The 27,904-nt window shown below is 46.2% G+C and overlaps 2 protein-coding genes across 21 annotated transcripts in view; one reads left to right on the top strand and one right to left on the bottom strand.

The window, feature by feature from the left end:
- Nucleotides 1-2,488, bottom strand: part of STRA8 (stimulated by retinoic acid 8) — a 35,019-nt gene extending 32,531 nt beyond the window's left edge. For 5 of the 20 annotated variants that reach the window (XM_039494203.1, XM_039494212.1, XM_039494176.1 and 2 more), the window contains exon 1: nucleotides 501-925. In XM_039494203.1, coding sequence (XP_039350137.1) covers nucleotides 501-563 — 63 coding nt within the window. In that variant the 5' untranslated portion in view covers nucleotides 564-925. The other 15 variants (XR_005586105.1, XR_005586106.1, XM_039494157.1 and 12 more) reach the window with 9 other exon arrangements.
- Nucleotides 2,489-3,367: 879 nt separating this feature from the next.
- Nucleotides 3,368-27,904, top strand: WDR91 (WD repeat domain 91). Its single transcript, XM_039494041.1, has 15 exons — nucleotides 3,368-3,579; nucleotides 7,890-8,069; nucleotides 8,964-9,171; nucleotides 11,109-11,191; nucleotides 12,798-12,934; nucleotides 15,444-15,621; nucleotides 15,898-16,056; nucleotides 18,081-18,280; nucleotides 18,650-18,800; nucleotides 20,950-21,044; nucleotides 21,949-22,117; nucleotides 23,093-23,201; nucleotides 24,793-24,905; nucleotides 26,499-26,696; nucleotides 27,349-27,904. The coding sequence occupies exons 1-15, from the start codon at nucleotides 3,457-3,459 to the stop codon at nucleotides 27,511-27,513; spliced, it is 2,268 nt and encodes a 755-aa protein (XP_039349975.1). The 5' UTR covers nucleotides 3,368-3,456; the 3' UTR covers nucleotides 27,514-27,904.

Here is a 27,904-nt window from a genome sequence, read left to right as displayed (position 1 = left end):
ATGGATTTAGGCACAGAAATAAGCATACTGAGGACATAACATATCCTCCAGAAAAAAGTCTGAAAAAGCTTGCTGCAATTACCCTGCAAACATGAATTAGGCAATTTAATATGACTCAATCCCACAATCTTTACACAGGCAAAACTACTACACTATTGGAAGACATTACAAGTTTTCTCTCTCTAAATACTGCCAGTCTGGAGCCATAATTAGCATCCTTTCTGAGCAGTCTGCAAAGTACTGATCACATCACATTTTCATACCCGTACATATTCTGTTCCTTAAAACCTCCTTCCATCTTTTAAATTATTTTAAAATAATAACAAAACAAATTATGTATATGGTAATTTCTAAATTTCCACTCATTTAGGGGAAACTAGCTTGTCCTTGCACTTATCCTTCCCTTAAATCTTTGGGTGAAGATCCTGATTAGAATCTTGCTGACATTTTTGTTATTATAGACCAGTCGGGGGGAGAGATTATTAATAATTATTTATTACCACTAATGGTTCCAGAAGTTCCACAACTGAAAGAAAAAAAATCAGATCAAACAGAACTGTCATCGCTATAAAAAGCCTGAATTCCTCCTTCAGATCCCCACAGAGACATTTTAAAGAATCAAAGAGGGATTTTTTAAAGTCTGCTCTTCACATGATTTTAAATCATATAAATGCATTGCAAGAGGCTCCCTAGGAACCGTTCAGCAACAACTTTTCCAACTTCAGAGCTCTGGCTCCCCTTTTCTATGGCCTTTGTCCTTTCTTTTTGGGTCCTGCCCCACTGTGTATACAGGCTCTGGCCTTTCCTTCATTTCTGTGAGCTCTGTCCCCTTCTGTGACTCTGTCCCAATTTCCCTGCCCTCTGAACTTCCTTCTGTGGCTCAGTCCTCTCCTATGGGCGTTACCCCTTCACTATAAGTACTGCCCCCTTTCTATAGGCGCTGCCACCTTTCTGGGAGTTCTGCCCTCTCTTTCCCATTAGCTCTGCTCCCCTTCCCCCTTTTTGGCTCTGCTCCCGGTTTCTCCCCAGCTCTCTTCAATTACAGTCAGACAGTCCCCGAGCGGCTAGAGGCCTCAGTTTCCCTCCGGCCCGAGTGGCTCTATAGCCCGCCCATTCCCCGCTCATACCCACCGCCCGGCCCCTGCTGCGGCTCCCGCAAGCCAGCACGCTTGCGCTGCCGCCACGGCCCAGCAACACCAACAGCACGTGGCAGGTAGCCAATCACAGCTGGGGGACGCTCCACAGGCCAATAGGAAGGCGCCGGGGACGGGAGAGAGAACGTTAGCATTGTGGCGACTGCCTGAGAAGGCAACAAAAGCGCGGGAAAGCGCCGGGGTGGGAGATCGGAGAAGAAAGGGGAGAGGAGGAGGTGGGGGAGAGGGTTGGAAGAGTGAAGGGAGGAGGGGAGGAGAGAAAGGGGAGAAAGATGGGAGGAGGGGGGAGGAGAGAGGGTCGGAAGAGGGGAGAGGAGGGTCAGAAGAGAAAGGGGAGAGGAAGGGGGTCTGCAGAGAAAGGTGGGGTAGGAAGGGCAGGGGGAGGGGAAGGGTAGCGAGGAATGTTGGGGTGTTTGCAGTATTGGGGCGCACAGTAGGGGGGATGTGCATGAGTGGGAGCCTGCATGGGTCTGTCAGGACATGTCAGGAGCTGTGCCACCATCCCATAGCTCAGTGTGGTCAGGTCTCCACGGGTGCCTGTCGGCCCCCTGTGGCTGTGTACATCGCTGTTCTTGTGCACACCAGAGCTGTGTGTTTGGGTGTAAACTCGGCGGGGGGGGGCAATGAACACCCCCGTGTGCTCCCTTGTGTCCTGTTCGAGCTGTCAAAGGTCCCCTTCTTCATTTTACAGTTAGCCCAATAATTAAAAGGCTGGTGCCTCCTTTCTTTTTCTTTCTTTCTTTCTTTCTTTCACTGTGATCGGCTGACGGATGTGGCATATGAAAGGGGGTGCCCACGCTTTGTCCCACTGACAGACACACTGCCATCTTGCTGGGATCTGTAAGGATGTGCGGAACTGGCATTAAACGGAGCAGTTTGCTGTGTGAAAGTGTGGTCAGCAGATACTCCAAATCCCAGCCTGCAGTGTGCGTTGTGAACTATTGCATGCTGGGAACTGTAGTCTCTGCAGGCCACACTTGTTTACTGGGAATGAGGGTGGTAGGTAGTCCCTATGTTAGAACTCTGTGGGTTGCGTTCAGCCCCCCCAGTGACATTGGCATAGTTACAGTGTTAGGAGTAGTTTGGAGAAGGATGTTGATCAGCTGTCTCCTTGCCTCCTCCGTTCCACTACTCATGAGTAAGGCTGCATGTCTATCACAGAGGTCACAGATTCCGTGACTTTCTGTGACCTCCGTGACTTCTGCAGCAGCCGGTGCTGGCTCCGGGCAGCAGTTTGTGTGTGTGGGACGGGGGTCAGGGCTGGGGTTTGGGGTGCAGGGTGGCACTTACCTCAGGGGGAGGGGGTTCCCCAGTTCCCACCATCATGTCCCTGCAGCTCCTAGGCGGAGGGGCCGGGGGCTCTATGTGCTGCCTGTGCCCACAGGCAGCACCCCCACAGCTCCCATTGGCTGCAGTTACCAGCCAATGGGAGCTGTGGAGCTGATGCTTTTGGTGGGAGCAGCATGCAGAGCCCCCCTGGCCGCCGTTCTCCCGGGAGCTGCAGGGACATGCTGATGGGAACCAGGTAGGGAGCCTGCCAGCCCCGCCAACCCTCCCCTACCCACTACCAGAAGGGGTCCTGGATTGCCCAACACCACCCACACACCTCCCCCCAGCACCAGCAGGGGTCCTAGGCCAACCCCCCCCCCCCCCGGGTTGCCCCCACAAACCCCCCCCCCCCAGAGCACCCACAGCCTCCTGGCCCAAGTTTTAGTTAGGGGTATATAGTAAAAGTCATGGACAGGTCATGAGCCATGAATTTTTGTTTACTGTCTGTGATCTGTCCATGACTTTTACTAAAAATAGCCGTGACTAAAACCTACTCTTACTCATGAGGGATGTCAAGTGTCTAAGCATAAATTACTGATTTTGCTTTTTGGCTCCATGGAACTATCTTGGGGCTGTACATAAGACTGGCCAGACTGGGTCAGAGCCCAGTGGTCCCTCCAGCCCAGTATCCTGTCACCTCACAGCGGCTGGGGCCAGATGCTTCAGTGGGAAAGAACTGTACAGGGAAGTTATCGGCTGACACATGGTGGCGCCGGGTGCCAGCTTTTGGCTCAGCCACCAGCCCCTCCCGCCAGGCTCCCATGGAGAAGAAGGCACGTGACAAGAGGGGAAGTGGGTGGGCGGAGCTTGAATGGGAGGGGAGGGGCGAAGCAAGGGGCGGGCATAAGGGAGGAGGCGTGGCTACCCGGGGAGGGGCGGGGCCAGGCTGCGTAGTCCGGAGCCGCCGGTTCGCTGCAGCCTGGGCAGGTTCCTCTGCGCCGCCATCCGGCTGCCTGGGCGGCTCAGGGGCTTGATGGCGGCGGCGGCCGAGCGCACGGACGAGCTGGTGCGGGAGTATCTGCTGTTCCGCGGCTTCACCGGCGCCTTGAAGCAGCTGGATGCGGAGATCAAGGCGGACAGGGAGAAGGGCTTCCGGGTGAGGCCGCCGGGGGGGCGCTGGGGAGGGAATGGGGCTGGCGCCCGGGGGAGCAGATGGGAAGGGGGCTGATGAGTGGGGCTGGCGCCTGAGAGCGGGCGGGGACACGTTAGCTCCTGAATGTGGGACACCCAGCGTGCCCGCTGCCTGACCCTCTCGGTTTGGTGTGAGGTTAAATGCTTTGTAATAAATAACAATGTCTTAGCCATGTACCCTCTGTAGTGAGTGCGAGAGATGGGTGCAAGGTGTGGGTGTGTCAGGGGCAGCAGGGAATGCGAGTGAGGGGATGGGTGTCCCTGTGACCTACCACGAGGTGGGTTACATGAGTAATGAGTAGGCCAGACCCATGGCAGTTTGCTGCTACTGTGGGATTGTGGCACTTGGGGAAGTTAGTGTTGGGAGATCATTATCTATTTTAGAGTTTGTAGCATCCATCACTGCAGTGCCTGAGTACTTCCTTGAGATGCTAGAGATGCATACATCAGCACAATGAGAGCCCTAATGGACTTTGTGGAGTCTTCTACTCTTCTTCACTCCCTGGTAGAGGCTCTGCTTAGGGAGTAAATTATTTTATCATGATGCTGATTTTAGTGGAAATGCTTCCTTAAAGAGGGATGACTGAAGGGGTGTTAACTTCACCTTGACTTGTTCCTTGAAATATGTGTTAATTACTTATGCCAAATTCTGTTCCAGCTATGTATTTAGCAGTGACACTCTAAGGGTATGTCTTTACTAGCAAAACTGCAGCAGCGCTTTAATGTGGCTGGGTAGTTACGGCACCAGCACTGGAAGAGACCTTTCCCGGTGCTGTAAAAAAACCACCCCCGCAAGGGGAGTAGCTACCAGCGTTGGTGCACTGTTTACACTGCCACTTTGCAGTGCTTAAATGTGCAGTGCTAAGGGGGGTGTTTTTTTTTTTTTACACCCCTGAGTGAGAAAGTTGCAGTGCTGTAAAGTAGCAGTGTAGACAAGGCCTAAGGCTACATCTACACTAGCACTTTCATTGCTATAACTTATGTCGCTCAGGGGTGTGAAAAAAAACACTTCTCTGAATGACTTAAGTTACACCAACAAAAGCGCTGGTATGGACACGCAATGTCAGCGGGAGACGCTGTCCCACCAACATAGCTATTGCTACTCGTTGGGGGTGGTTTAATTATGTCGATGGGAGAGCTCTGTCCCATTGGCATAGAGTGGCTACATGGGAGATCTTACAGCAGCACAGCTACATTGCTACAGCAATGCCACTGTAAGATTGCTAGTGTAGACATGGCCTGAGTATGTTTCCCAGACCTGAAGAAGAGCTCTGTGTAAGCACAAAAGTTTTTGTCTGGCTGGTCTATGCTAGCAAATTATGTTGGTATAACTGCGCCACTCAGAGCTGTGGAAAATCCACACTGACATATTTATACCAACCTAACCCATTGGCATAGCATCTTCACTAAGCACTACAGAGGCGCAGCTGCAGCGCTGTAAGTGTAGACAAACCCTCTCACCAACAGAAGTTGGTCCAATAACAGGTGTTAGCTCACCCACCTGTCTCTCTAGTCTCCTTAAAGAGGAGGGTCTTGCGGTGTATCCTGAAGATCACTGGATTCTAGATTAGTCTGACTTCCTTTGGAAGCTTATTCCTATAGCTTATTCCTCTCTTCTGAGAACACTTTATCTCTAGCTACCGTGTGGTTCAGCTGGGGTTTTGTAAACTCTGTTGTTCCAGAGAGAGGTAACTGTTTTAGCAGGTCACAGGTGGAAATATGGTTGCTTATGTACCTAGGTCCTGACCTTTTAGGACTTTAAAGACCAAGGCTTTGAACTGCAACAGGAGTGAATTGGGAGCAAGCGGCGGGATCAGAGTCTGAAGCTGGCAAGCCAGTGGTGCTCTGTCTCACTGAAGAGGTGGGCAGCCACATTTTGTCCATGGTTGACATTCATTCCCAGACATAGTACATTACAATAATCTAGACTGGAGGTGTCATTTATGGATTGCTGTGGCCAAAGCCTTGTCGGGCAGATAGGAGCTGAGTTTCCTAGAAAGCTGTAGATGTCTGCCTATATTGCAATGCACTGACCCTTTGCGGAACGCAATATTTTTCTGTGACAGGTGCTATAGAAATGCTGTTATAAACTGCAGCAAGGGAGGTTTAGGTTGGACATTAGGAAAAAGTTCCTAACTGTCAGGGTGGTTAAACACCGGAATAAATTGCTTAGGGAGGTTGTGAAATCTCCATCTCTGGAGATATTTAAGAGTACGTTAGATAAATGTCTATCTGGGATGGTCTAGACTGTATTTGGTCCTGCCGTGAGGGCAGGGGACTGGACTCGATGACCTCTCAAGGTCCCTTCCAGTCCTAGAATCTATGATTATGATCCTTGTATTGCAATTGGAAGAGAATCTGTGGTTCCCAATAAATGCTTTGTAATCTAGATAATTTGATTTGCATGCAGGTAATAAATATATGCCCCACTCTCCCCCATCACTTTATCAGCTGTTTATGAGCTGACTGCTAGCTAGCTCATAGCTTCATAGTGAGCTGTGGTTGGAGACGGTACTAATATGACAAGGGACATAGGATTGGAAGGGACCTCCTGGGTCATTGAGTCCAGCCCCTTGCTATGCAAACCTGCCATGTAATCGAGATGGGCAGAAAGATCTGGAGGAGAATCGACAACTTTAACTTAAGCCATTCTTGTTCATGACGTTTTAACAAATTATTATTATTTTATGTGGACAATTTGGAAGCTTTAAGCATTAAATAGACCACGGGTTCTCAAACTGGGGGTTGGGACCCCTCAGGGGGTCATGAGATTATTACATGCGGGGTTGTGAGCTGTCAGCCTCCACCCAAAACCCCGCTTTGCCTCCAGCATTATAATGGTGTTAAATATATTTAAGTGTTTTTAATTCATAAGGGGGGGTCATACTCAGAGGCTTGCTATATAAAAGGGGTCACCAGTACAAAAGTTTGAGAACCACTGAGATACACAATATAGATACTTATGTAGAATTATATAGAACTGATCTCTGAAAACACAGTATTGGATACAGTCTCACTGTGATCCACAGGACTAAACATGCTCAGTTTCTGTGAATGCCAGAGAGTGTCTATCTTTCTTTGTCCGAGGCATAAGTGACACCGCAACCTTGTTCTAGGCCCTACATCTAGATATTTTTATAGATGACCAGCTTTCTCTGCAACCAACTGTATAGCCATGTATAATAAAGTTATTGAATAAAATTAAAACCTCCTGCAGTAGGTGAAATCCAAGCATAAGGACCGGCAAGTAACTGTGATTGAAGTGTCACTATCCAGTTGCTTAAAAAAAAAAGTGCAAAAAATAAAGTGATAATATCTGCTGGTGAAAAGTAAACGAGTGTAAGCAGGTTCAGTTATTGTGTTTTTGTAACCAGCATAGAATCTCTTTTTTGAATCTCATGTTGGCCATCAGAAATTAGCACACTGAAATCCTAGTCCTACGTCATTGCTCCACATCATTCAAGTGTCAGAAGCAATTTAGAAGGGACTGTCAACATAAGGCTCTTGTGTTGTAAACAAATGAGTTTCTATGCCTATGTTGCTAATATGCTAAGTCCGTGGTCCCCAAACTTTTTCTGTTGGGCCCCACCCCTTACTAGTAATGCAATCTATCCGAGGCTGGAAGCAGAGCCAAGGTCAGGGCTAGGGGCCCAGGCTGGGGCCGGAGTGGAGCTGGGGCTGGGTGGTGCTCCCTCCAAGCTACCTGAACATTCCTCTGCCCCCCCCTACCAGGTGGGCATGCCCCACAGCTTGGGAACCTTTGTGCTAGGTGATTTAGAAGTGAAAGAAGGTTAAAAATATAGTTTACTTGATATGATGCTTTTTGTTCACTTTTTGCATTTTCCTTATCTTGGATAAATAAAGTTCGTTTCATTTTCAGGTTTTTGTATTTGTATTTCAAACTATAGGGGAATATTTTTGTTTAAAAATATTATCAATGAAATTTTAAAAAGTGTGGAAACATTTCTGATGGCCATAGGTTTTATAAAAGCATGTATTGACAAAATGTGAACTTTGACCCAAAGATTGGCAGTATTTTTCCTGCCTCCTCTGCAATTGAAAGATACTGTAGGTGGGAGAATGTTACTATAGAATTGAAAACATTTATCTATTTACTGGCTTAAATAGCTAATGCAAAAAAATTCTTTGATTCCAACCGTACTTTTGTAGTTACACAGCTTGATGCTTGAGGTTTAACTGTTCTTGTGTAAGTGGAACTGTCACATGACTGAAACTAACAAACGGACTTTTTTGGTTCCCCATTTCCTTCATCAGGTGGATAAAATAGTGGAACAGCTGCAGCAGTTTATTCAGAGTTATGATCTGGCTGCCCTTCGGGATTACTGGAATTATCTCGACCGGCGCCTTTTCAGTCGTTTGGAGGATGTATACCGGCCTACGGTGAACAAGCTGAAAACCAGTTTATTCCGCTACTACCTCGTCTACACTGTTCAGGTATTATATTAGTCCATTTGTTTTCAAGATTCTGCTTAAATGGTGTTCATGCAAATAAAAGGAGTAATTACCATATTTGACCTGATAACTCAGAGGCCCTGGTGTTTTGGCTCTAGTTGTGGAGGGGTTGAGTGAGGTCAGTAATGAGACAGTCAGTGTGTAGAAGGGTTGGTTTTATTTATTACAAGCATCTCTGTGGCACCCATCACTATAGTGTCTGGGTGCTTTTTTCATGATTTAGGTTACAAGTGACGCTTCCCCTGTGACTCCATCTGACAACACCAGGAACTTTACATCACTTGTGCATGAGGAATCTTGTCAGTAGGCTAAATGGATGATGGGAGGGTGGGGGATGTCAGAACCATCAACAAAGTCTTTGGGAGACCTCTTCCCTCCCAATCCAATCCCCTACTCTGGACACATGTTATGGCACAGTCCTTCTGGTGAAAGAGCACTGGATGGGATTCTCTTTGGGTTCCATCAATTGTAGGTATAGGTATTGAGTAACTCGGGACATGCCCTTCGTTGCCCTAGGGGCTTAAGCCGTTAGACCTTGTCTAAACACACAAGCTGCACTGGTTTAACTCAAATCAATTTAATTAAATGGGTGTAAACCCAATCATGTGTAGGCAAGACCTTAGTGATGGTAACAAAGGAGATCTGATTCAGTGAATTTTATTTATTTATTTTTTTAGTGTGTGGATTTGAGATTCTTTAGACATGATAGTTTCCATTTTGTTTTGTGTTAACTTGAGTTGCCTTTCCACTGCTCTGTTTGATAGTGCGACTGGGTGTATGGTTTTGCTCTCTGTTCTGAGCTCAGGATAACCATATTTTGGATTTCTTGTAGTAGAAGGAGATAAAAATTGTCACATTTTGCTTCATATGTTTCAGACAACCCGGAATGACAAGGCACAGGAGTTCTTTCTCAAGCAGGCCTCAGAACTCCAGAACCAAGTGGAGTGGAAAGATTGGTTTGTTTTGCCCTTCCTCCCCACCCCAGAGTCAAACCCTGCCTTTGCCACATATTTCTCACGACAGTGGGCAGACACATTCATCGTATCTCTGCACAACTTTCTTAGCGTCTTATTTCAGTGCATGCATATCCTTTTAGTTTCAGAAGAATACTTGCCGTTATGTAGCTAAGTCTCATGTCCCCTCAACTGGGTAAAAGTGATGTTCTGCTTATTACAGCAACACTGCCAAGAATCTAATGGCGTAGAATTCTTTAAATGCTGCCTTAAGACAGTTGCTAAGAGTGGCGGCTCAATAATAAATCCATATCTTTGGTGATCGTCAATGGATGTTGGAGAGAGAATTGATAGTTCATTAAACAAAATGATTTTATATTGAAGACTAGTGTTCTATTTGCAGGGCCAAACGTGGCCCTCGCATAAGTAACACCCACTTAGTCAGAGCTGAGTTTAGCCCAGTGTTAATGGCTGGGGCATAGTGACCACAGAACTACTGTGAGATGCAGGTTTTGTTCTTGAGCCCTTTTCTGTCGTTTTCTGCACTAGCAGAGGTTGCCATTGCTGCAAGGTGATTCATGATGGCTCATTGGGAGCATGTACAACCCTCTGCTCATGTCGCTTTGGTTTGTTTTTTTTTTTTGGGGGGGGGGGTTCCATCCACTCCTTTTCCAGTGTAAAGAAGACTGTCATGTCGTCAAGCTGAGGGCAGTTTTACATAAAAGGAAAAAAATGATAGTTGAGATGTTACATGCTTGTTCTTGTAAGTCACCTTCCAATTTGTATATTAAGTTTTCAGAGTCATAGCCGTGTTAGTCTGTATCAGCAAAAAGAACGAGGAGTACTTGAGGCACCTGTGAGTAACAGTAGGGGGAAAAAATCCTATTTCCCCATGCTAATTTCCCCCCTACTTTTATTCACACCTTCTTGTCAACTGTTGGAAATGGGCCATCCTGATTATCACTACAAAATTTTTTTTTCTCCTGCTGATAATAGCCCACCTTAACTGATTACTCTAGTTATAGGGAGTATGGCAACAACCATTTTTTTTTTCCATGTCCTCTGTGTATATATATCTTCCTACTGTATTTTCCACTGCATGCATCCGATTAAGTGGGTTTTAGCCCACAAGAGCTTATGCTCAAATAAATTGGTTAGTCTCGATGGTGCCACAAGTACTCCTGTTCTTTTTATATTAACAGTGTGTCTCTTTGCATAACAGTTCTGTGGGGGGATGGAGAAGAGGCTGCAGGACTGAGGGGTTGTATTAAAAACAACTCTTGGCCATCATTTTAAGAATATTCCAAGCAAATATCCACATTTAAATCAAGACCATTTTTGGTTTTGGAAAACAGCTCTTTAAACTGTTCCAGGAGACGCCCTCAGTCTGGAAAGACCCCACTGAAACTCCTACAAGATGTTGGGGCCTGTGTGCATGGGATTAAGACTCTGAACAAATGAATAGATGTGCAAAGAGTAGGTCTTTCCCCATAATGAAACTAGAAATGCCTATTGGATCTTGGTCTAGGCACAGCCTTGCTTAGCTTTTCCAGAAAATATAGCATCATGGGAGAGAAGGTAAACACAGTTCACAAGCTGCAGTCCCAATCTCCCTTCATAGAGTGATGAGAAGGTTTGCCTTGTGCCAGAGTTGGAAGAGCTGGCTTCTTTTTCTAGCTCCGCCATACACTTATTTGAGCCAGTGAAAGTCACTTAACCTCATTGGCTCTCCATTTCCCATCAAAAAAAGGGAATAATACTACTACTAGTTTGCATAGGTTTTGTGAGATTAATTCTTTAGTTTTTTTTAAAAACACCTGCAGATCCCCAGACAGAGAAGTACATTTTGCAGAAGTACAAAGTAGGTGTAGTTGAATAGGCCACAAGCCCATTAACAATCCATGATTTTACCCATGTTTGCTCTAAGGACTAGCACACTTGCTCTGTCTACCACTTGCCTATCAGGCAAAACCCACACGAGTTCTGTGCATTAACTTATGTGGAAATGTCTCCGCTAAATAGGATGTGCAAATACTGTTGTCTTGGGTTTCTCTTTAACCTTCCTTACCTGTCCCAGTAATCTTGAACTTTGATGCCGAATGTCAGAGGAGCGCTCTCCTACAGGAAGAAAATGATATTTTGCGTCAAAAGGTCAGAGGGGTGTGTGTGTGTGTGTGTGTGTGTGTATTGTATTTAACAGGATGCCAAAATCAGAGACATAAATGTATTATTTTGAGGTGGGTTAATGGACTCTTGTTGCTTTTGTTCTACTGTCGCTTCAGTTTAACTTTGCTTCTTGTTGACAAGATTCTGGTTTTCAAAAGATTTATTCAGGCTTTGTCTATCTGAGAAAGTTGTGCCAGTTTTCATTTTTTTTAAACATTAGTTTAGTTAAACCATTGCAAGCCCTTATGTGAGTACTGTTATTTTGGCTTAAGAATGTCTTATTTTTGGGTTGGCTTAAACCTGTTCCCAGTCAATTTAAGCAAAACTGAAGTAAGTGTCCACATAGCCTTTTGCACCAGTTCAGCCAAACTGGTTTAAAATCACACCTTAAGATAAACCTTTCTTGTGTTGCAAGATTTTAGTGTAATCTAGTTCCCCAAATGTGCTAAATAAAACTAGTTTTTAAAGGAACACTAGGAGTTTAAGCTCCAAACTTTACCCTCTGCCTCACAAAAGCTTTATGATCAGATGTTCCACTTCCTGATGTGCATATCCTGTTTTACTGGAAGCTGATCTACTGTATTGTTTGCTTGTCTTAAGTTTCCGAAGGATGCCAAACATTGTCGTCTTTGACACTGCTGTTTATCTGCCATTACTGGGGAAAGGAAGGCCTGTGTCTATGCACAGTACAAGGGCTGAAAACCTTTACTGTTAGGAATCTATGAAGATGGCTAGTGCATGTGCAAGGAGTAATAGAGGTGTTTTTCCAATTTGATATCTAAAAATTCATACTATCTTGCACTTCTTTTGTCAGCCAAACTGAAGCTGTCTTTTATCCTTGCCATGTTACTTGGCTTTGTTTGTAGATTGAATTAGTGTCAACTTTCAAATTGTACTTAGTAAAACCATACTCCTTTCTCTCCTCCTCCCCCCCCTCCCCCCCCTTATTTCTGGCTTGGGATATTAGTTCAAATTAGAAAGGGGACAGCTTAAATCTTCTTCTTTTTTTTTTTTAAGCATGGATTTGCATTTTTTGTGAATAAATGGCAGCTTTCCTTTGAAATCTGAGGAACAAGAAGTGAATCTGGATTGTTCTGATTTCACTGTCCAAGCTGAGTGAAGTACGATAAGTGTGATAAGAAAACTAGACTCCTAAGATCCCTTCATTTTCAGTCATTTAGGATGTTACTAATAGGTGAGAAATTAAATATGATTTTTATCTATGTCCCTCTTCTACCTGAAAAACCAGAAGCCTCATGAAGTACTGGCTCACTCTAGCTAGTTTGCTTTCATAGGTCTTCGGAGCAGAGGGGAAAAGCGACACTAGAACAGCTGCTTGTGGAGAAAAGTGAGGGGTTTTAGCAGGCAGTGCTTTCATGTGCACAAACCATTGATTGTTCTTTGCTGCTCTGAATAATTATTCAACATTGAGCCAGTCAGAACAACTCCACTTTTTTCTACAACCTACTAGAGTTGTTGGACTAGCGCTGCTGGGCTAAGAAATGGCACATGATGTTGATGTTGCTTGTCATTGACATGGAGGGGAATCCAGTGAAACCTCAACTAACGCTGCTCTGTTCCCTTGTTGTAGCTCTTTGCCTTGCAGGCTGAGACCTACCGAATGAAGAAAGAGGAGCTGCAGCAGCAGCAGGAGGAGGAGGAGTCAGTTGTTCACCACAAACTGCCTGCTTATGTGTCCAACATGGATCGATTGGGAGACTCTGAGCTGTGAGTGTCTCGCTAGGGTCAGGCAGCTGCAGGGGATGACAGCCTTTTAAACTTTTGTTTGTGCTTTGGTGCTGTGATAAGAGCCCTTTCCCTCCTTTCTGCACCTAGCGTGTGGAGTGATGAGATTTCATATAGAATCCCCCTTGGGTAGGATTTCATCTCTCAGAAATGAATTGTGAGACGCAATGGATTCTCTCTCCTGTTCTTCCCTTTTGGTGGGGGCCCATTATTCTGTGTCCCTGTGAGAGCTCTGATATTCCCATGCCAGCAGCCATTTTGCCTTTAAATTATAAAAATGATTTTTCTATAGTCATGGTCCAAAACCACATCTTACCTCAGTGATACTATACTGTTTTGGACCATGACTGTAGTCTCTGAGGGGTGGAGTTCCTGCCTCACATCTATCTATCTTGCTAGCTGGGGACACCCTTTGTCACCTGCCTATAATATGAATGCTGTTCCTAAGTGACTTAGGTTGCTGTTGAGCAAGAAGTAGTGCGTTATGCGAAGAAGGGAAAAAAACCAAGAACTAGGGGTGACCCAATGAAATTAATAGGTAGCAGGTTTAAAACAAACAAAAGAAAGTATTTCTTCACACAACGCACAGTCAACCTGAGGAATCCTTGCCAGAGGTTGTTGTGAAGGCCAAGACTATAATAAGATTCAAAACAGAACTAGATAAGGTAATTGAGGAGAGGTCCATCAATGACTAATAGCCAAGATGGGTAGGGATGTTGTCCCTAGCTTCTGTTGTCAGAAGCTGGGAATGGGCTTCAGAGGATGGATCACTTGATGATTACCTGTTCTGTTCATTCTCTCTGAAGCACCTGGCATTGGCCACGGTTGGAACACCGGATACTGGGCTAGATGGACCTTTAGTGTGACCCAATATGGCTGTTCTTGTGTTCTTAAGACACTTCCCTGCTGCAAGGGGGTGACCTCACTGCCTTACAGTTCTCGCAGCACTTGCTCACGTGAGCAAAAGGCTCTGTTCCGCGCTGCAGAGTGACACTCAGAACCACCAGACCAATGAGCTGGCTCCAGAAATGCTACTTTAAAGTGTGTGCCTGTTGCCCAGTCTGAAACTAGTAAGCCCTAGTGGAAATTATGGCTATGCGGACGTGTATTGAATTAAACTCTTATGTTTTTTTGTGAGGCCAAATCTTCAAACTTTAATTCAGTTTGCATGTTTACATTTTACAAGATTGTCCTAGGAACATGAATTTGGCACGAGTGCTATTTATTAATATTACTGGGACTTGGACTTTCCCTGCGTCTATTTTATTTGAGTTGAGGCACTGCAGAGTTGAGCGAATCCTTAATGCTGCTGGCAATGATCTAAACAAAGCTGTGTAGTTTTTGAGTGCATGCACAGAAAAGGAGCTTTCAACTGCTTAGAGCTTCATTTTTGAGCTTATCAAGTTAATAGATTTTGAGGCCATAATAGGAGATCATTGTGATCCTATAGTCTGTCATCCTGCATAACACAAGCCATAGACTTTTACCCAGAGATTGATGCATTGAGTACTGAGCCACATGGAAAGTTTTAAAGTTCAGTGTATTTAAGGAAAATAAAGGGGCAAAAAAAGGAAGAATGTTTTCCCAATGTTGCTTTTGTGTATCTGTATGAGGAAAAAGTGACTGCATCCTTGGCTTTTATTGTCTGCACAACTCAAATGACTGAAGTGATTTTGGTCACTCTTTCCTCTAGAACAAATATACAGGCTTTGGGTTGAGACCAAGCATGGAAATTGCAGCCTGCAACTGAATGAGTTGAAATGGCTGGAATGGAAGTATTGTGTCATTAACTATTAACACTGCTATGGGTACGGGTTCTTGAAGTTAGGCACTTGGAAATGGTACAGCATCTTGGGCTTCCTCTTTAATGCTGTGTCTCTGGCAGGTGGGTGTATGGGAGTGGAGATGCTTTGGAACACTGAGGCCTAAACGTCAAAAAAAATTTTGGTGCCTGATTTGAGGCCTATGCTTCAGAACTGCTGAACATCAGTAAGTGCTGGTGAAGTCAGTTGGAATTGGAATTGGGGGTGCTCAGCACTGCTGGGAAGGCCCACTGACGTCTCACATTGGGAATCCAAGATTAGTGGGCACTTCTGAAAACTTTAGCCTTAGTGTTTCCAAGAGTCTCTCTCTTAAGTACCTGATTGGAATCTTCTTAAAGGTTCCCTCAGCCCTGACCTCCATAAAAACACCTCCATAAAAGCCTGACATGGGCACAGTGCCTCCCAGGGTCTTTGAAAGGCAGCTTTAGTTTGTTGGCTGAATTCTGAATGAATTCCCATGGGCTGAGAGTGTTGACATGGTGAGTGTTTGTTTTGTTTTTAAAACCTGATTTTAGCACAGGGTGGTTCAGTCGCTGGGTAATGAATCTCTGTGTTTTGGAAACTAGAAGCAATGTAGTTCCCACTCCTTGGTTATTAGACCTCTGTCGAGATTGGTGCTCTGGTTACACCCCTTTCAGGTGTCTCTTATTTTTATTTTTTTAAACCAGTGATATGACGCGCAGCCAGAGGAGCACCGCACACTCCCTTCAATCCCGAGGGGGCTTCCTATCCTCTCTACTCTCTCAGGGTAAGAAGGGCCCTTCTAGACCAGCTCTGACGACTGGCGTCTCCCCAACGCAGGCTGGTGGGATATTGTTAGGGAAGAAAGAACCATCAAACCATCAGGTAATTCTCCAGTGGGTTCATTGTAAGATGATGCTTGAATAGCCAAGGAGCTAACCTGTGCCACCTCTGCTATTGGCTTATCCTTGAACCTGGAAAACCCCTCCTGCTATCTACCATCTTGTTCTCATCTGGATCCCGGGACTGGATGTCAGTCATTCTAGTGCTGCATTGGTCCTGCGAGCAGCTGGTATTTTGCCTTCTGTTTTGCTTTTTGTTCAAAGGTCTGGCACAGTCATTAACAGGGCTCAGGTTTTACAGATCTTCTTTGCCTTCCAGAGCACCAAAGGAAAGGAGGTGGCAACCGGCTGCAAGGATGTAAAGAGTCACTTCCCTGGGCTGACAGCCAGTGAGCCTAGCTCAGTACCGCAGCGTCAGAGGCGTCTGCAGGATCATGGGAAGGAAAGAAAGGAGCTTTTATCAAAAGTAACTTCCCAGGTATTTGGAGATATCACCGGTGGTCTTGGCACTGTACTGGTGTACAGTGCAGTAGAACTTAGTAAGGCAGATGCACGTTTTTTTGTAAAATCCCTAGCCTGATGTTCTAAGGCTGCTCAGCTGTATGAAAGGTCAGTTATTCCAGCTAATCGGTTACTCTTTTCCCATTCTTAGAATATTTCTGCAGATTCCTAGCAGAATAGAAGAGGGATCTGGGTGTAAAGCAGGAGTTAGAAGAGTTGTCTCTCCTGTCTCCCCCCCTCTTCCCCTGTCCCCACCATTTTCAGTGGGCCCCAGCTCTGCATCTTCAAATGCATGATGTTTAGTTCTGATCTCACTTTATCAGCAGTGATACCTAGTGACAAGACCTCAGTACAAGCTGGTGACTAGCTGTCAGCCAGAATTTAAATCCCGATCTTTAAAAAGGGGTGCAGTCCCAGAGAAGCTAGCGTCTCTGATTCCAGTGGCGATGCTTTCTTCTCTGTAACAGCCTGGGCTGTGGAGAACAGTTTGACAGGTTTTCCTGGGAAGAAATGCAAAGGCTTGAGGCCTTACCCGTAAGAGTGAGCAACATCTTGTGTACAGAACAGTGGATTTGCTGTGGGTAGGCAGGTTGCAGAACAGGAGCCTCGGTGAAAAGCTACATTTTAGGCTTTAGAAAACCTGTAGGTCAGTAGTGCCACATAAAACAGCCTTGTGTTATTGGTGCAAAACCCACTGTAAAAGGGACATGACAGCAGCTTCTTGTATCTGCTTATCTCCGAGAGCCTGACTTGAAGGCCCTTATGAAGACATGGTAGGGACAGCGGTGCTTATCAGCCCTTCCAAGTGGCACTTCGTTGGGCGAGGTGGCACTGCCAGATCCTCCAGATCACAATGAGAACCTGGCAGTACTGGATACACCTCCACTGGCTTCTCAACAAGTTTTCTCTGGCCTCCCTATTTTCCCTGGCTTTGTTTTGCTGTCAGGAAGCTGGTTGCTTTAGGTATAATGTGTTCTTGATGCGCTTGGGTAAAAAGGAAAGGTGATGCTGTGTTTTTTCACAGGCGTTCAGTGGTGTTCCCTTCCAAGCTAACATGAACAAGGGTGACATTCTGAGGTTTCTGTTTCACAAGTGCTTTGCAGCCACAGGACTGCAGATGGGAATTGATTCTCTCCTGTTGCCCAGAGCAGGCCAATAGTATAAAGGCAAAAAAATCCCCAATTACACTTTTGAATATCTTGACCTCTCCAGATAATGTTGTAACAAGATGCTGTCTCCAGGTATCTCCAGCTCTGCTGCTTTCCATCTCTTGTCATGAGAGGAGGGGTGGCCTTGGGGGACTCTGGATACCTTTGTTCAGTTCCTGACTGCCACAGACTTCTTGTGTGAATATAGGTGGATTGTTTAATCGCCATGCTCCCGTTCCCTGTCTGTAAAATGGGCGCAATATTCTTTCTCCTACCCTCTCTCTGTCTTGTCAGCTTAGATTATAGGCTCTTTGGCTTTAAGTGTTTGTATTGTGCCCATATGTTCCCATCCGGGGGCTGCAATCTTGATTAGAACCTGCATACAATAATAAATCCAAATATAACCATGATCTGGATAACTAATAAAAATTGAGCTGGGCAGAACTGGGCGTGAAGAGGAACATGAGGTGACATATCTGCATGGGTGTTTAAAACCTTCACAAACCTGTCTGGTTAATCTGCAACTTTGACAGGCTTTCGCTAGAAAAATATCAGTTTAAAACTAGAACTCCAAACCCTTTTTGTAAAAGCTCCCTGACACATGCCATATGATATGCTCTTTTCTCAAGGGCAGTTGTAGAAAAGCACCAGAGTCGCATGCTGTGACTGTAATAATGCTGTTCTCTCCAAAAGAACCTCCTAGTTCTTGCAAAAGGATTTTAGCCACTGACCAGCAACTGTGCCTCTAGTAGTGCAGTTCCTTGGTTCTCTAGTTTGTCAGGATGGATGTGAGTCACTTAACCCAGTACTACTGCCTGGCTGTACTTTATATAGGGTTCTTTCCTTGCTTTAGGGGCAGAGTGTGGAGAAAAAGACTGAGATTGGTGCTACAGAGGCAGAAACCTCACCTGAGCTGCATACTGAGCAATCGGAAACCCTCACCAAAGCTTCTGCATTCAGCACAGAGGCTGGAGGTGTCAGACAGGAGCAGCCGTTCATTGTCCTGAGCCAGGAAGAATACGGAGAGCACCACTCCTCCATCATGCACTGCAGGTAGTGGGGGTGCTTTTCATGCAGTGGAGGTGTGATAGGATCATCAGCTCCTTGGGAGAGGGGTATAGGAGCTATTCCAAAGGTAGCATTTCGAGGTGGCTGGCATAGTGTCAGTGCCTTTGTTCCTGGGGGAATGCCAGTGATGCACAGGCGAATGAAATCCGTGGGAAAGCAGGAGGGTGTTAAAGGGCATTACGCTTCGAAATTCTGTTCACATTCTTGTACTGCACCTGGTATCTCAGCACCTTCAGTTAAATTGGTGCATGTCGCTCTAGCAAAGGAAGACTGTTGAACTATGTTTAGAGGGAGGCATTTCTAACCATGAGCGTAGGAAGGACAATGCTCGTTGATGTTTTCTTCTGTGCATAGGGTGGATTGCTCTGGGCGGAGGGTGGCCAGCTTGGACGTAGACGGGGTCATCAAGGTGTGGTCTTTTAATCCCATGATGCAGACCAAAGCTTCGTCTATTTCCAAATCTCCTCTGCTCTCTTTAGAATGGGCAACCAAACGGGACAGGCTGGTGAGTAGCACATCTACTTGTGTACTAGAGTTGCTACTGATGCCTAACAAATAGGGGTTACGCATCCATGGACATGTTCTGCTGTATATTGCATGGTATCCATGCTAACTGAACTTAAAATAAAATCCGGATAATGTCACATGTCAGCGTATACATGGAGGAACAAAGAATGTAGGCCATACTTACAAGATTGGGGACTCTATCCTTGGAAGCAGTGACTCTGAAAAAGATTTGGGGCTTTTGGAATATTCAGCTCAACGTGAGCTCTGAGTGTATCACTGTGACCAAAAGGGTTAATGCAATGCTGCAGTGCATAAACAGGGGGATCTCAAGTAGAAGTAAAGAGGTTGTTTTACCTCTGTATCTGGCACTGGTGTAACCACAGCTAGAATATTGTGTCCCGTTCTGGTGCTGACGATTCAAGAAGGATGTTGACAAATTGGAGCGGGCTCAGAGAAGAGCCACGAGAATTATTAGAATCTTAGAAAACATGCCTTATAGTGATAGACTGTGCTCTTTGTTAAGCTAAATAGATTCAAAGAGAAGGTTAAAGGGTAACTTGTAGGTACTTATGGACTGTAATCATGGGAGGGGGGGAATATTTAATAATGGGCTCTTCAATGTAGCAGTGAAAGGTATAATATGAACCAATTCAGACTGGAAATGTGGCGTACATTTTTAATGCTGAGAGTAATTAACCATTGGAAGAATTTACCAAAGTGAATTCTCCATCACTGACCATTTTTAAATCAAGATTGGATTTTTTCCTAGAAGATCTGCTCTAGGAATTACTTTGGGGCAGTTCCCTGGCCTGAGTTTTTTATATAGGAGGTCAGAGGAGATGATCACAAATGTCCCTTCTGGTCTTGGAATCTAAGACAGTGGAAGGGAGTTGTAAATTTAGGGGATGAAGATCAGAAACCTCTAGGAGCTGAAACAGGGGAGAGTCGGTGTATATCTGGAACAACTGAGCAGAAATTCAGTGCTGACTGATGTAGTAGGTGGACTAAAGGACTGGAAGTTGGGGTGCTGGCTCCTGTTTCCTGACTTGCTGTGTGGCCTTGGCCAATTCAGTTATCCTCTTTCCAGAGTTGGGTGGATAACAGTTTGTTTAATTTAAAGCTTAAGCTTATTTAATTTTAATTAAGTGGTTTGAGACTTTCAGAAAGGCCCTGTGGAAGTGAAGAGCACTACTCCTTATCCTGCTGGATAATAGGACAAGTCTTAATTTCTGTGCAGTCCATTTACCTGAGTAACTTTTATTGTCTGTGATTCTATGGGACACAGTAATGGGATTTTACATCATCCCAGTTGGGCAAAGTGGTTGGGAAATGGTCCTGTGACAGAGGAAAGTTTGCTCATATTAAAGAGTGGCTAATGTCTCGCTGCTAGGTCTGAAATGCTGTCCAATTAAAGCTAGTTCTGCTGTTTGGGTGTTTCACTTCCCTTGTTCTTACTGAGACTTTTCATGCAAATGCAATCTTTCTCGCTTAGAAGTCTCTCCTGCTTATTCCCCAACTGGTACTGTGGTCTGAGGATTTTTAAAAGTAATGGGTTGACACCCAGCGGGATTCAGCGGCATGAGAAGATTGTTGTTTTTTCTTAATAAACGCAGGGACAGATGCATTAATATTGCTGATTATGTATATACTTGGCCCATTTCAATTGATACTTCTCCTTCCCCTGAACAAAAGGAGGCATCCCTGTCTCCCTAGCTCTCCCCCCAGAACGATGAATACTCATTCTGTTGGTTCCATGACCGTTTTTTCCTTTATGCCAGATCTCTAATCTTAATCTGACACCATTTCTTCTTCCTCCCCACACTCCACCCTGCAGTGTATATCCTGCTTCTGGAAAATGACTTGACTTGTCCCTCCCCAGGGTCCTAACCTAGTCCTGTTTCCAAAGTGGCCACAAACTTACCCCTCTCACTAGCACCATGCTTTAGGGGCTTTCTAAGAGTATCCTCCCTTGGAATATAGCCAGTCCCCTGTGGACATCCTCAAGGGGATAGGATACTTTCTGCTGGATTGATATGTAGTCAGAGGTGAACGTTCTAAAGAGAACTTCCCATGTGGTGTGGTGGCTCAGGGACAGAGCCATCATCCTCAGTTCCTTACTTTCTGTCTCTCTCCCTCTTGGTTTCAAGCTGTTGCTGGGCAGCGGGGTTGGGACAGTTCGTCTCTATGACACCGAAGCCAAGAAGAATCTCTGTGAAATTAACATTGATGAAGACATGCCCAGGTAATCCTGAAAAGCTCTTGCATTCCTCTGTTTGTAGAAGAGTAGATGGGCTTTCAAAGTTTCTCCTGCATTCGTATGACTGTTACCCAGCCCCCATTTCCGAAGGCAGTCTCTGTCTGGTCCTGTGTGGAACAACTGTCTTGTGTAACAGGAATTGTTGCTGATTGATTCATTGCACACTACTTCTTGATAACAACCTACTTCTAGTCCTCTGTAGAGCTTTTTTTCAGGATGCTTATTACATCTCAGAGCCATCACATAGATGTCTGCCAGGAAGATGGACACAGCGTTGAAGTAACAAATCAACTCTGCCTGTGGTCTAGTCTAGCAGCAGACAAGCAGGACACTTATTGTAATCCAAAGTGTTACTGGGCTTTAATATCCCTAAATTGAGAAGTCTGACATCTTTTGTGCTACTTTTAATTAGTCCAGTATGAATTGCCTTTAACTAGTACTAGCCCTGGTGGCCACCGCATTCTGCCATGACTGATGCACAGCACTCTAAATTATGTTCTTTATGCACAACATCAAGTTCTGTCCCAACACAGAAATAACCCCCTTCTCCAGTGGGTGAGCAGATGCTGCAGAAGGCATGTTAATGTGTGTGCATTCTGGCTAGCAGCACCAAACCCCCTCAGCACAGATTGTTTTTGCTAGCAGCAAGAATTGTCTTGGGTTGGGGGCATGGTGTGGTTGCCATGTCAGGTTGTCATGAGACACATAGGTCCTAACCCTGCATGGCCGCCTGCTGCTGCTGCTCTGAAGGCCTTGCCAAAGCAGCCTTTCTGGGTGGGGATTTCTGCCTCGGTAAGGGGGGGAGCTAGGAGTGGTGCCCACTCCAGGCTCCCTCTCTGGGTTTCTTATCCAGAGGGACCAAGCTGACAGTGGGTGCTGTGTATTTCAGGATCCTCTCACTTGCGTGCAGCCCAAGTGGTGCCTCCTTTGTCTGTTCTGCTGCAGCACCAAGCCTGATCACACAGCTGGACCTCGCAGCTGCTGATACTGGAGGGAGAGGCATGAACCAAGTTCCAGGGAAGCTGCTTCTGTGGGACACTAAAACCATGAAGCAGCAGGTATTGTCTCGTGTCTTCACTCCTTGAATCTGGTCACTAAGAACAAGGAAGCATTTTTTCTGCTAGCCCCCTCTTTAATTAGCAATCTCACTCTCCTCTACTTCCCAAATAAAACCACAACTGGGTGGGTAACCAGGCTTATTTTTGAGGGTTCCTTCAGAATACCCCAGCCCCTTGTTTTCTTCTTTTCCCCAGCCTTTGCGAGGGCTTATATGGTTGAATGTTGCTTTCTTCAGCCTCCATTGTCCCAATCGGAGTCAGGTTGCTCCTGCCACCCCCCGTGCTGCCTGGTTAGCGTGTGAGGGACATGTTCAAGGTTCATGTTCTCCACTTAGCACTGATGCTGAGGTAGCTCAGCAAACCACAGTCTTGTGAATGCTCAGTGCACAGCCTTGGCCAGTTGTGCTGGTCATCAGGCTGAACATAAAGGGATCAACATACAATGAATCATTCCTTTTATTTCTAAAGTGCTGTAGCATCTGGGTGCTTTTATTGACATATTGGTGTAAGGGAAGCTTCCCAGAGGGGATATAGCTCTCTTGGCTTATCTGCTTCCTAGCTTTTTATATGGAAGGGTAAGACTCAAAGGGGAGTCATGGGCCCTGTCATCCTGCCCCTGTGACCAGTCTGAGCAGGCTATGCTCAGACTCTGTCTAATAACTGACAGAAGTTAGTTCCACAGTCTTGGAGCCATGACCAAGAAAGCTGTGACTCAGCCAAGCTGAACAGTTGGTTCTGTCAACTAACACATCCTGATGAAATGCAGCTACCATCCTGGGGCGCAGTTAGAGGCGGTCATGGGGTGCAAAGGTAGGGTGAAAGTGAGGGGGTGGAATTCCAGATTGTGGAGGGAGGGCTGTCACTCTGCAGTCTGGCTAAACGAACTTGATACCTGAGTGGTATCTGCCCCATGGAAGAGGTTTGTAAGGACATAAGCACAGAGTGAAATCCACTAATGGTGACTTTACCTTTTAGCTCCAGTTTTCTCTTGAACCAGAGCCCATTGCCACAAACTGCACAGCCTTTAACCACAACGGCAACCTGTTGGTCACTGGAGCAGCAGATGGAATAATTCGTCTCTTTGGTAAGCAGGGGTCTCAGATGACAACTTTCTCCAGCCTTTCCTAGCTGAACTGTCCCCAGAGTACTCCTCAGCGCGATGAGGTACACCTGGGTAGTGCCATGACTAAAGGCAGATGTGGCAGCCCCTTGTCTGGGAGCTATTGCTCAGGGCAAGCATGATTTATTGGAACCAGTTTTTAGTGGGGGAAGTTGGATGCTCCTTGAAATGCCGTAGAATCCTTCTCCTTCCCCTCCTGTCCCTAAGAACTGGAGGAAGCTCAGCTTAATCTCTCATCTGGAGAGTGGCACTTCAAGCAGTGCAGTTTACCCCTAACACAGCACCAAAATCACATTGGTGTGAGCCCAGGCTCTGGAGTAGGGCATGACCATCTGGGCCAAAGATGAGGACTGCCAGCTGAGTTGTTCTCTCCCCTTCCCATCAGCTGTTCCAAGCTCATTCTCTCCGTATGCTTTAGCCTATACCTGTGAATGGAAGTCCCCCACCCTGCTCAGTGTTCTGTCCTCTGTCAGCACTGGACTTGCACTTGCCTTGCAAAGCCTTCAGACTGATATGCTGAGAGACCGTGCTAATGCGAGGCAGAAATGGGGATCCTAGAATGATGGAAAAGATCATTTACAAGGACCGAGCACCATCGTCTTCTGAACGCACTGTGGCCTCTCTGAGGGAGCTCACTTGTTCTCTGGCTCAGTGTGGCTCTGCGTCAGGCCGTCGGCACGCACAATCTTCCTTCCCTGTCCAAATGAGTTTAGAGGTTAAAAAGGAAGGCAAAATTGCATCTGATGCTCTCAAGTGTCCTTGATCTAGTGACAAATTTGTGTAGACAGCCAGGTGGGCTGTTAGGGTAGGCTGCAGCTTTCCTCATTGCGCCTCACCCCTCCACAAGAGGTGCACCTCTACCTCGATATAACGCTGTCCTCAGGAGCCAAAAAATCTTACCGCGTTATAGGTGAAACTGGGTTATATCAAATTTGATTTGATCTGCTGGAGTACGCAGCCCCGCCCCCCGGAGCGCTGCTTTACTGTGTTATATCCAAATTCGTGTTATCAAGGTAGAGGTGTAGTTCTACCTTTCTACGTGTTCCACTTCCCCTCCATGCTCCAGGGCAGAACCTTCCTCTAGCTGAAGGGAGGCATTTAAGACCACTACATTCTGTGCTAGAACCTAGTGTCTTCCTGCTTAAGAAGATTGCCGGGAAAAATGCTATCCTGTTTTCCTAAATAACACTCTGGGGGGTGGTCTGTCCTGGCATGTTGTACTGCTGGACGGGATTGCTCAGAGAAGCCATTGGGCTGCCATTGGCAGCCTCTCCCTTCATCTGGTGATGCTCTGCGCAATGGGTGTACAGCCCTGTAAAGCCAGAGGAAGTGTGCTTGGATACCGGGCCTTTGTGGATAATAGAAGAACAATACATGTGAGGGATCCTGGAGGTGCAGTGGGGTGGGTGGAAGGGAAATTTGGCATGGCTGGAGAATGGGGACTGCATGGTGGGCGGAGGGAAGGCACAAGACACCCTGCCTTCAGTTTTAAGAGCCCTTTCTCTGTTTCCCACCTCTGTGCATAGTGACTGTTCAGTGACTGCTCTCCCCTCAGATATGCAGCAGCATGAGTGTGCTCTGAGCTGGACGGCACATGATGGGGAGGTCTACTCTGTCGAATTCAGCTATGATGAAAACACAGTTTACAGCATAGGAGAAGATGGGAAGGTAGGCTCTGTGCGACCTCACAGCGAGGAGAAGGTAGCAAGATCCTAGACTGGTGTGGTAGTGACATGTTCTCCCTGCTCATCCGCTGTGTTGTCTTTGTACTGCGTCCTGCTCCTTCCTGCACAGCTAGATTGGACAGGCTCTTTATTGTGTATTGATAATTCCATCCCTGGGGCTGTTTCTCTAGGCAGGCAGGCCAATCCACAAGGGAGAAGGAGGTCAAGGGGGGAACACTTACTTCTGATGCACACTAGGAGCAGTTCCTAGTGGGTGCAAGCACAGTGATGCAAGTATTGTAATAAGGAGGTAGTGATGAGTGGTTTGAGGAGGGAGTAGTTGACCAACTGGAGAGAAGAGATGGGTGAAGAGTTGTTCACCCCACTGTGTATTGAATGCATGCTGTGTGCCAGGTGCTGTAAAGAGGTATAACACAGTCCTTGCCCCAAGGATTTTAAAATCTGATTTCAGTACCTTCCTACACTAAACCCGAATGTCTTCCCCGGCATGGAGAGCTCCTATCCCCCCTCCAGCCCCGCCTTGGAATACTCCTTTAATTGAGACTGGGTCAAAGATGGACAAGTGCTGATGCTTGTTGCTGTGCTGCTAAGAGAACCAACCAAACCCCATCTTCCTTTCAGTGTATATGTTAAATATCTAAGCAAGTCATAGAATCGTAGATTATTAGGGTTGGAAGGGACCTCAGGAGATCATCTAGTCCAACCCCCTGCTCAAAGCAGGACCAATCCCCAAATGGCCTCCTCAAGGATTGAACTCACAACCCTGGGTTTAGCAGGCCAATGCTCAAACCACTGAGCTATCCCTCCCCCAGGTGGCTTTTGGGATGACTAACCCAGGGGAGACCCGAAGCTGGGAAGTGGCTTAGTCGCTGTATTTGGATTTATGAGACTAAAGATATTGGCTGCCCAGGCCTAAGGTGCCGTCATAAACTGAGTGCGTCCGACCATTATTTAAAGCTACTAATAACCATAAATGGAGGCCAGCAACAGCTTGGACCATAGAACCGCAATGGCTAGTTTAACCTTAAACTAAGAGGAAATGGACCATGCCTCAAACTCAGGCCTGAAGCAGCGTTCCCCTGCCCAAGAGCCTTCATCAAGATAAGCCTTGTAATATGCCCTGAAGGGCAAAGCATTGGCTGGGTGCCTGACCAATGCGGAGCGAGTTCCAGAGCCTGGGGCCCTCTGCAGAGAGCACCCTGCCAGCAGCTCCCTCTGTTGTATAATGAAGGGCTCCACTTAGAGCATCTGCATGGATCTCCGTTGTGGCAGCACGGCCCGGGGGAGAGGCAGGTTCCAGTGATGGCAATTACCTATTAAGACAACTTACCCTAGGGATGGGCTGGATTCCCCATCACTTGGGTGTCATTTTACAAGATCTGCTCCAGCTCAGCCAGAAATTAGGGGCTTGATAAAGGGATTGACTGGGTCAGATTCTGTGGGCTGTGTTATGCAGATAGAAACATTATGATTTAATCTGTTCTGGTCTTAAACTCTATGAATAGTACTGAACTCTGTGATATCTCTAGCATGAATCTATTTCACTGGAGACTTTTATCCCCTTTTGCTGTCCTAGTTTATTCAGTGGAATATTCACAAAAGTGGCTCAAAAGTGTCTGAGTACGTCCTTCCCATGGATGCCACAGGCCCCTTCGTGCTCTCAGGGTACAGTGGATATAAGCAAGTCCAGGTCCCGCGAGGAAGGCTCTTTGCTTTTGACTCAGAGGGAAATTACATGCTGACCTGTTCCTCCACTGGGGGCATCATCTACAAGGTAAGGGTATGAAAAACAATGGGGGAGATGTTGGAACTGATACAAACAAGCTTCCTTATCCAGAGGCTGAAATGCAGCCTTTTTGCAAGAATCCGTTAGTGCTTTGAGCCAGTAAAGGGCCACCACCAACTTGTAGCTCAGGCTGGGCTCACTGGTAAGTCTGATGTTGTGGTGCATACACACTAACAGTGGTGCACAGCAGGTAGATTGTTTTGGTACAAAAGCCCCATCTGAAGCAGTTTTTCCATTCTGCAAATGCCTAGGAAGAATCCGATCTGTGCTGGATGGGATACAGACTTCTACAGGCCCAGGGTAGCTTAGTGCCAAAGTCACAACCAAAGTTGCATTTTGCTGGCTAATTTTGCCCCTTTGCTCTACCTGATGTGCTCTGTGCGTGCTTTTGCTGGATTTAGTATGAATTTTCTTTTACTGGGCGCCTCTTTAAAGTGCGATAAGGAAGAAAAATGACCTTTTCCCTCCACATATCTGCTACCTAAAGCCCAAACTTGTCCCTAACACAACTGAAGGACATGGGCCTATTGGGGCTTCTGGGTTATGTCAGGCTTTAGATTCCCATTTGAGCAAGCTGTTTCTGCTGCAGAAGCCTGCTTTAATAAGTTCTTGTGATCTGTCTTCCCAACCCCTGTTGCAGCTGAACAGCGACGAGAAGATCCTGGAGAGCTGCCTCTCCCTGGGAGGACACAGAGCCCCAGTGGTCACCGTGGACTGGTGCACAGCCATGGATTGTGGGACATGCCTCACTGCCTCAATGGATGGGAAGATCAAACTAACAACCTTACTTGCTCAGAAACCTTAAACTGAGCAGCACTGATAGGAAAGAACCAGATGTGTTATGAAATCCAGTGTTAACCGTAGGGGAACAAACTACATGGAAGAGAAGAAGGTGAATTACCTGGACCAAAACTTTTTTACAAACAGCAAACCACTGCAGATAGGAACCTGCAGCTACAGGAACAGCGGCTGCACTGAAGAACTGACACTCTTAAGTGACCTGTTTTGGCAGCTGCAGAGCCTCAAGCACCACTTGACTCTAAGTGGTTGGGGTAGGGCAGGTGGAGCTACATGCAAATGTGTTAAAATGCAATTCAGCATTCAGCTTACAATGGCTTCAGCTGAAAATACCTGCGTGAAACTCTCAGTATTCTGTATGTAATCTTTTTCTTAAAATAAACTGTTCCCTTGCGTTT

This window comes from Mauremys reevesii, linkage group 1, assembly GCF_016161935.1.
Source record: "Mauremys reevesii isolate NIE-2019 linkage group 1, ASM1616193v1, whole genome shotgun sequence".
NCBI lineage: Eukaryota > Metazoa > Chordata > Testudines > Geoemydidae > Mauremys > Mauremys reevesii.
This window is presented reverse-complemented; position numbering and strand designations above follow the sequence as displayed.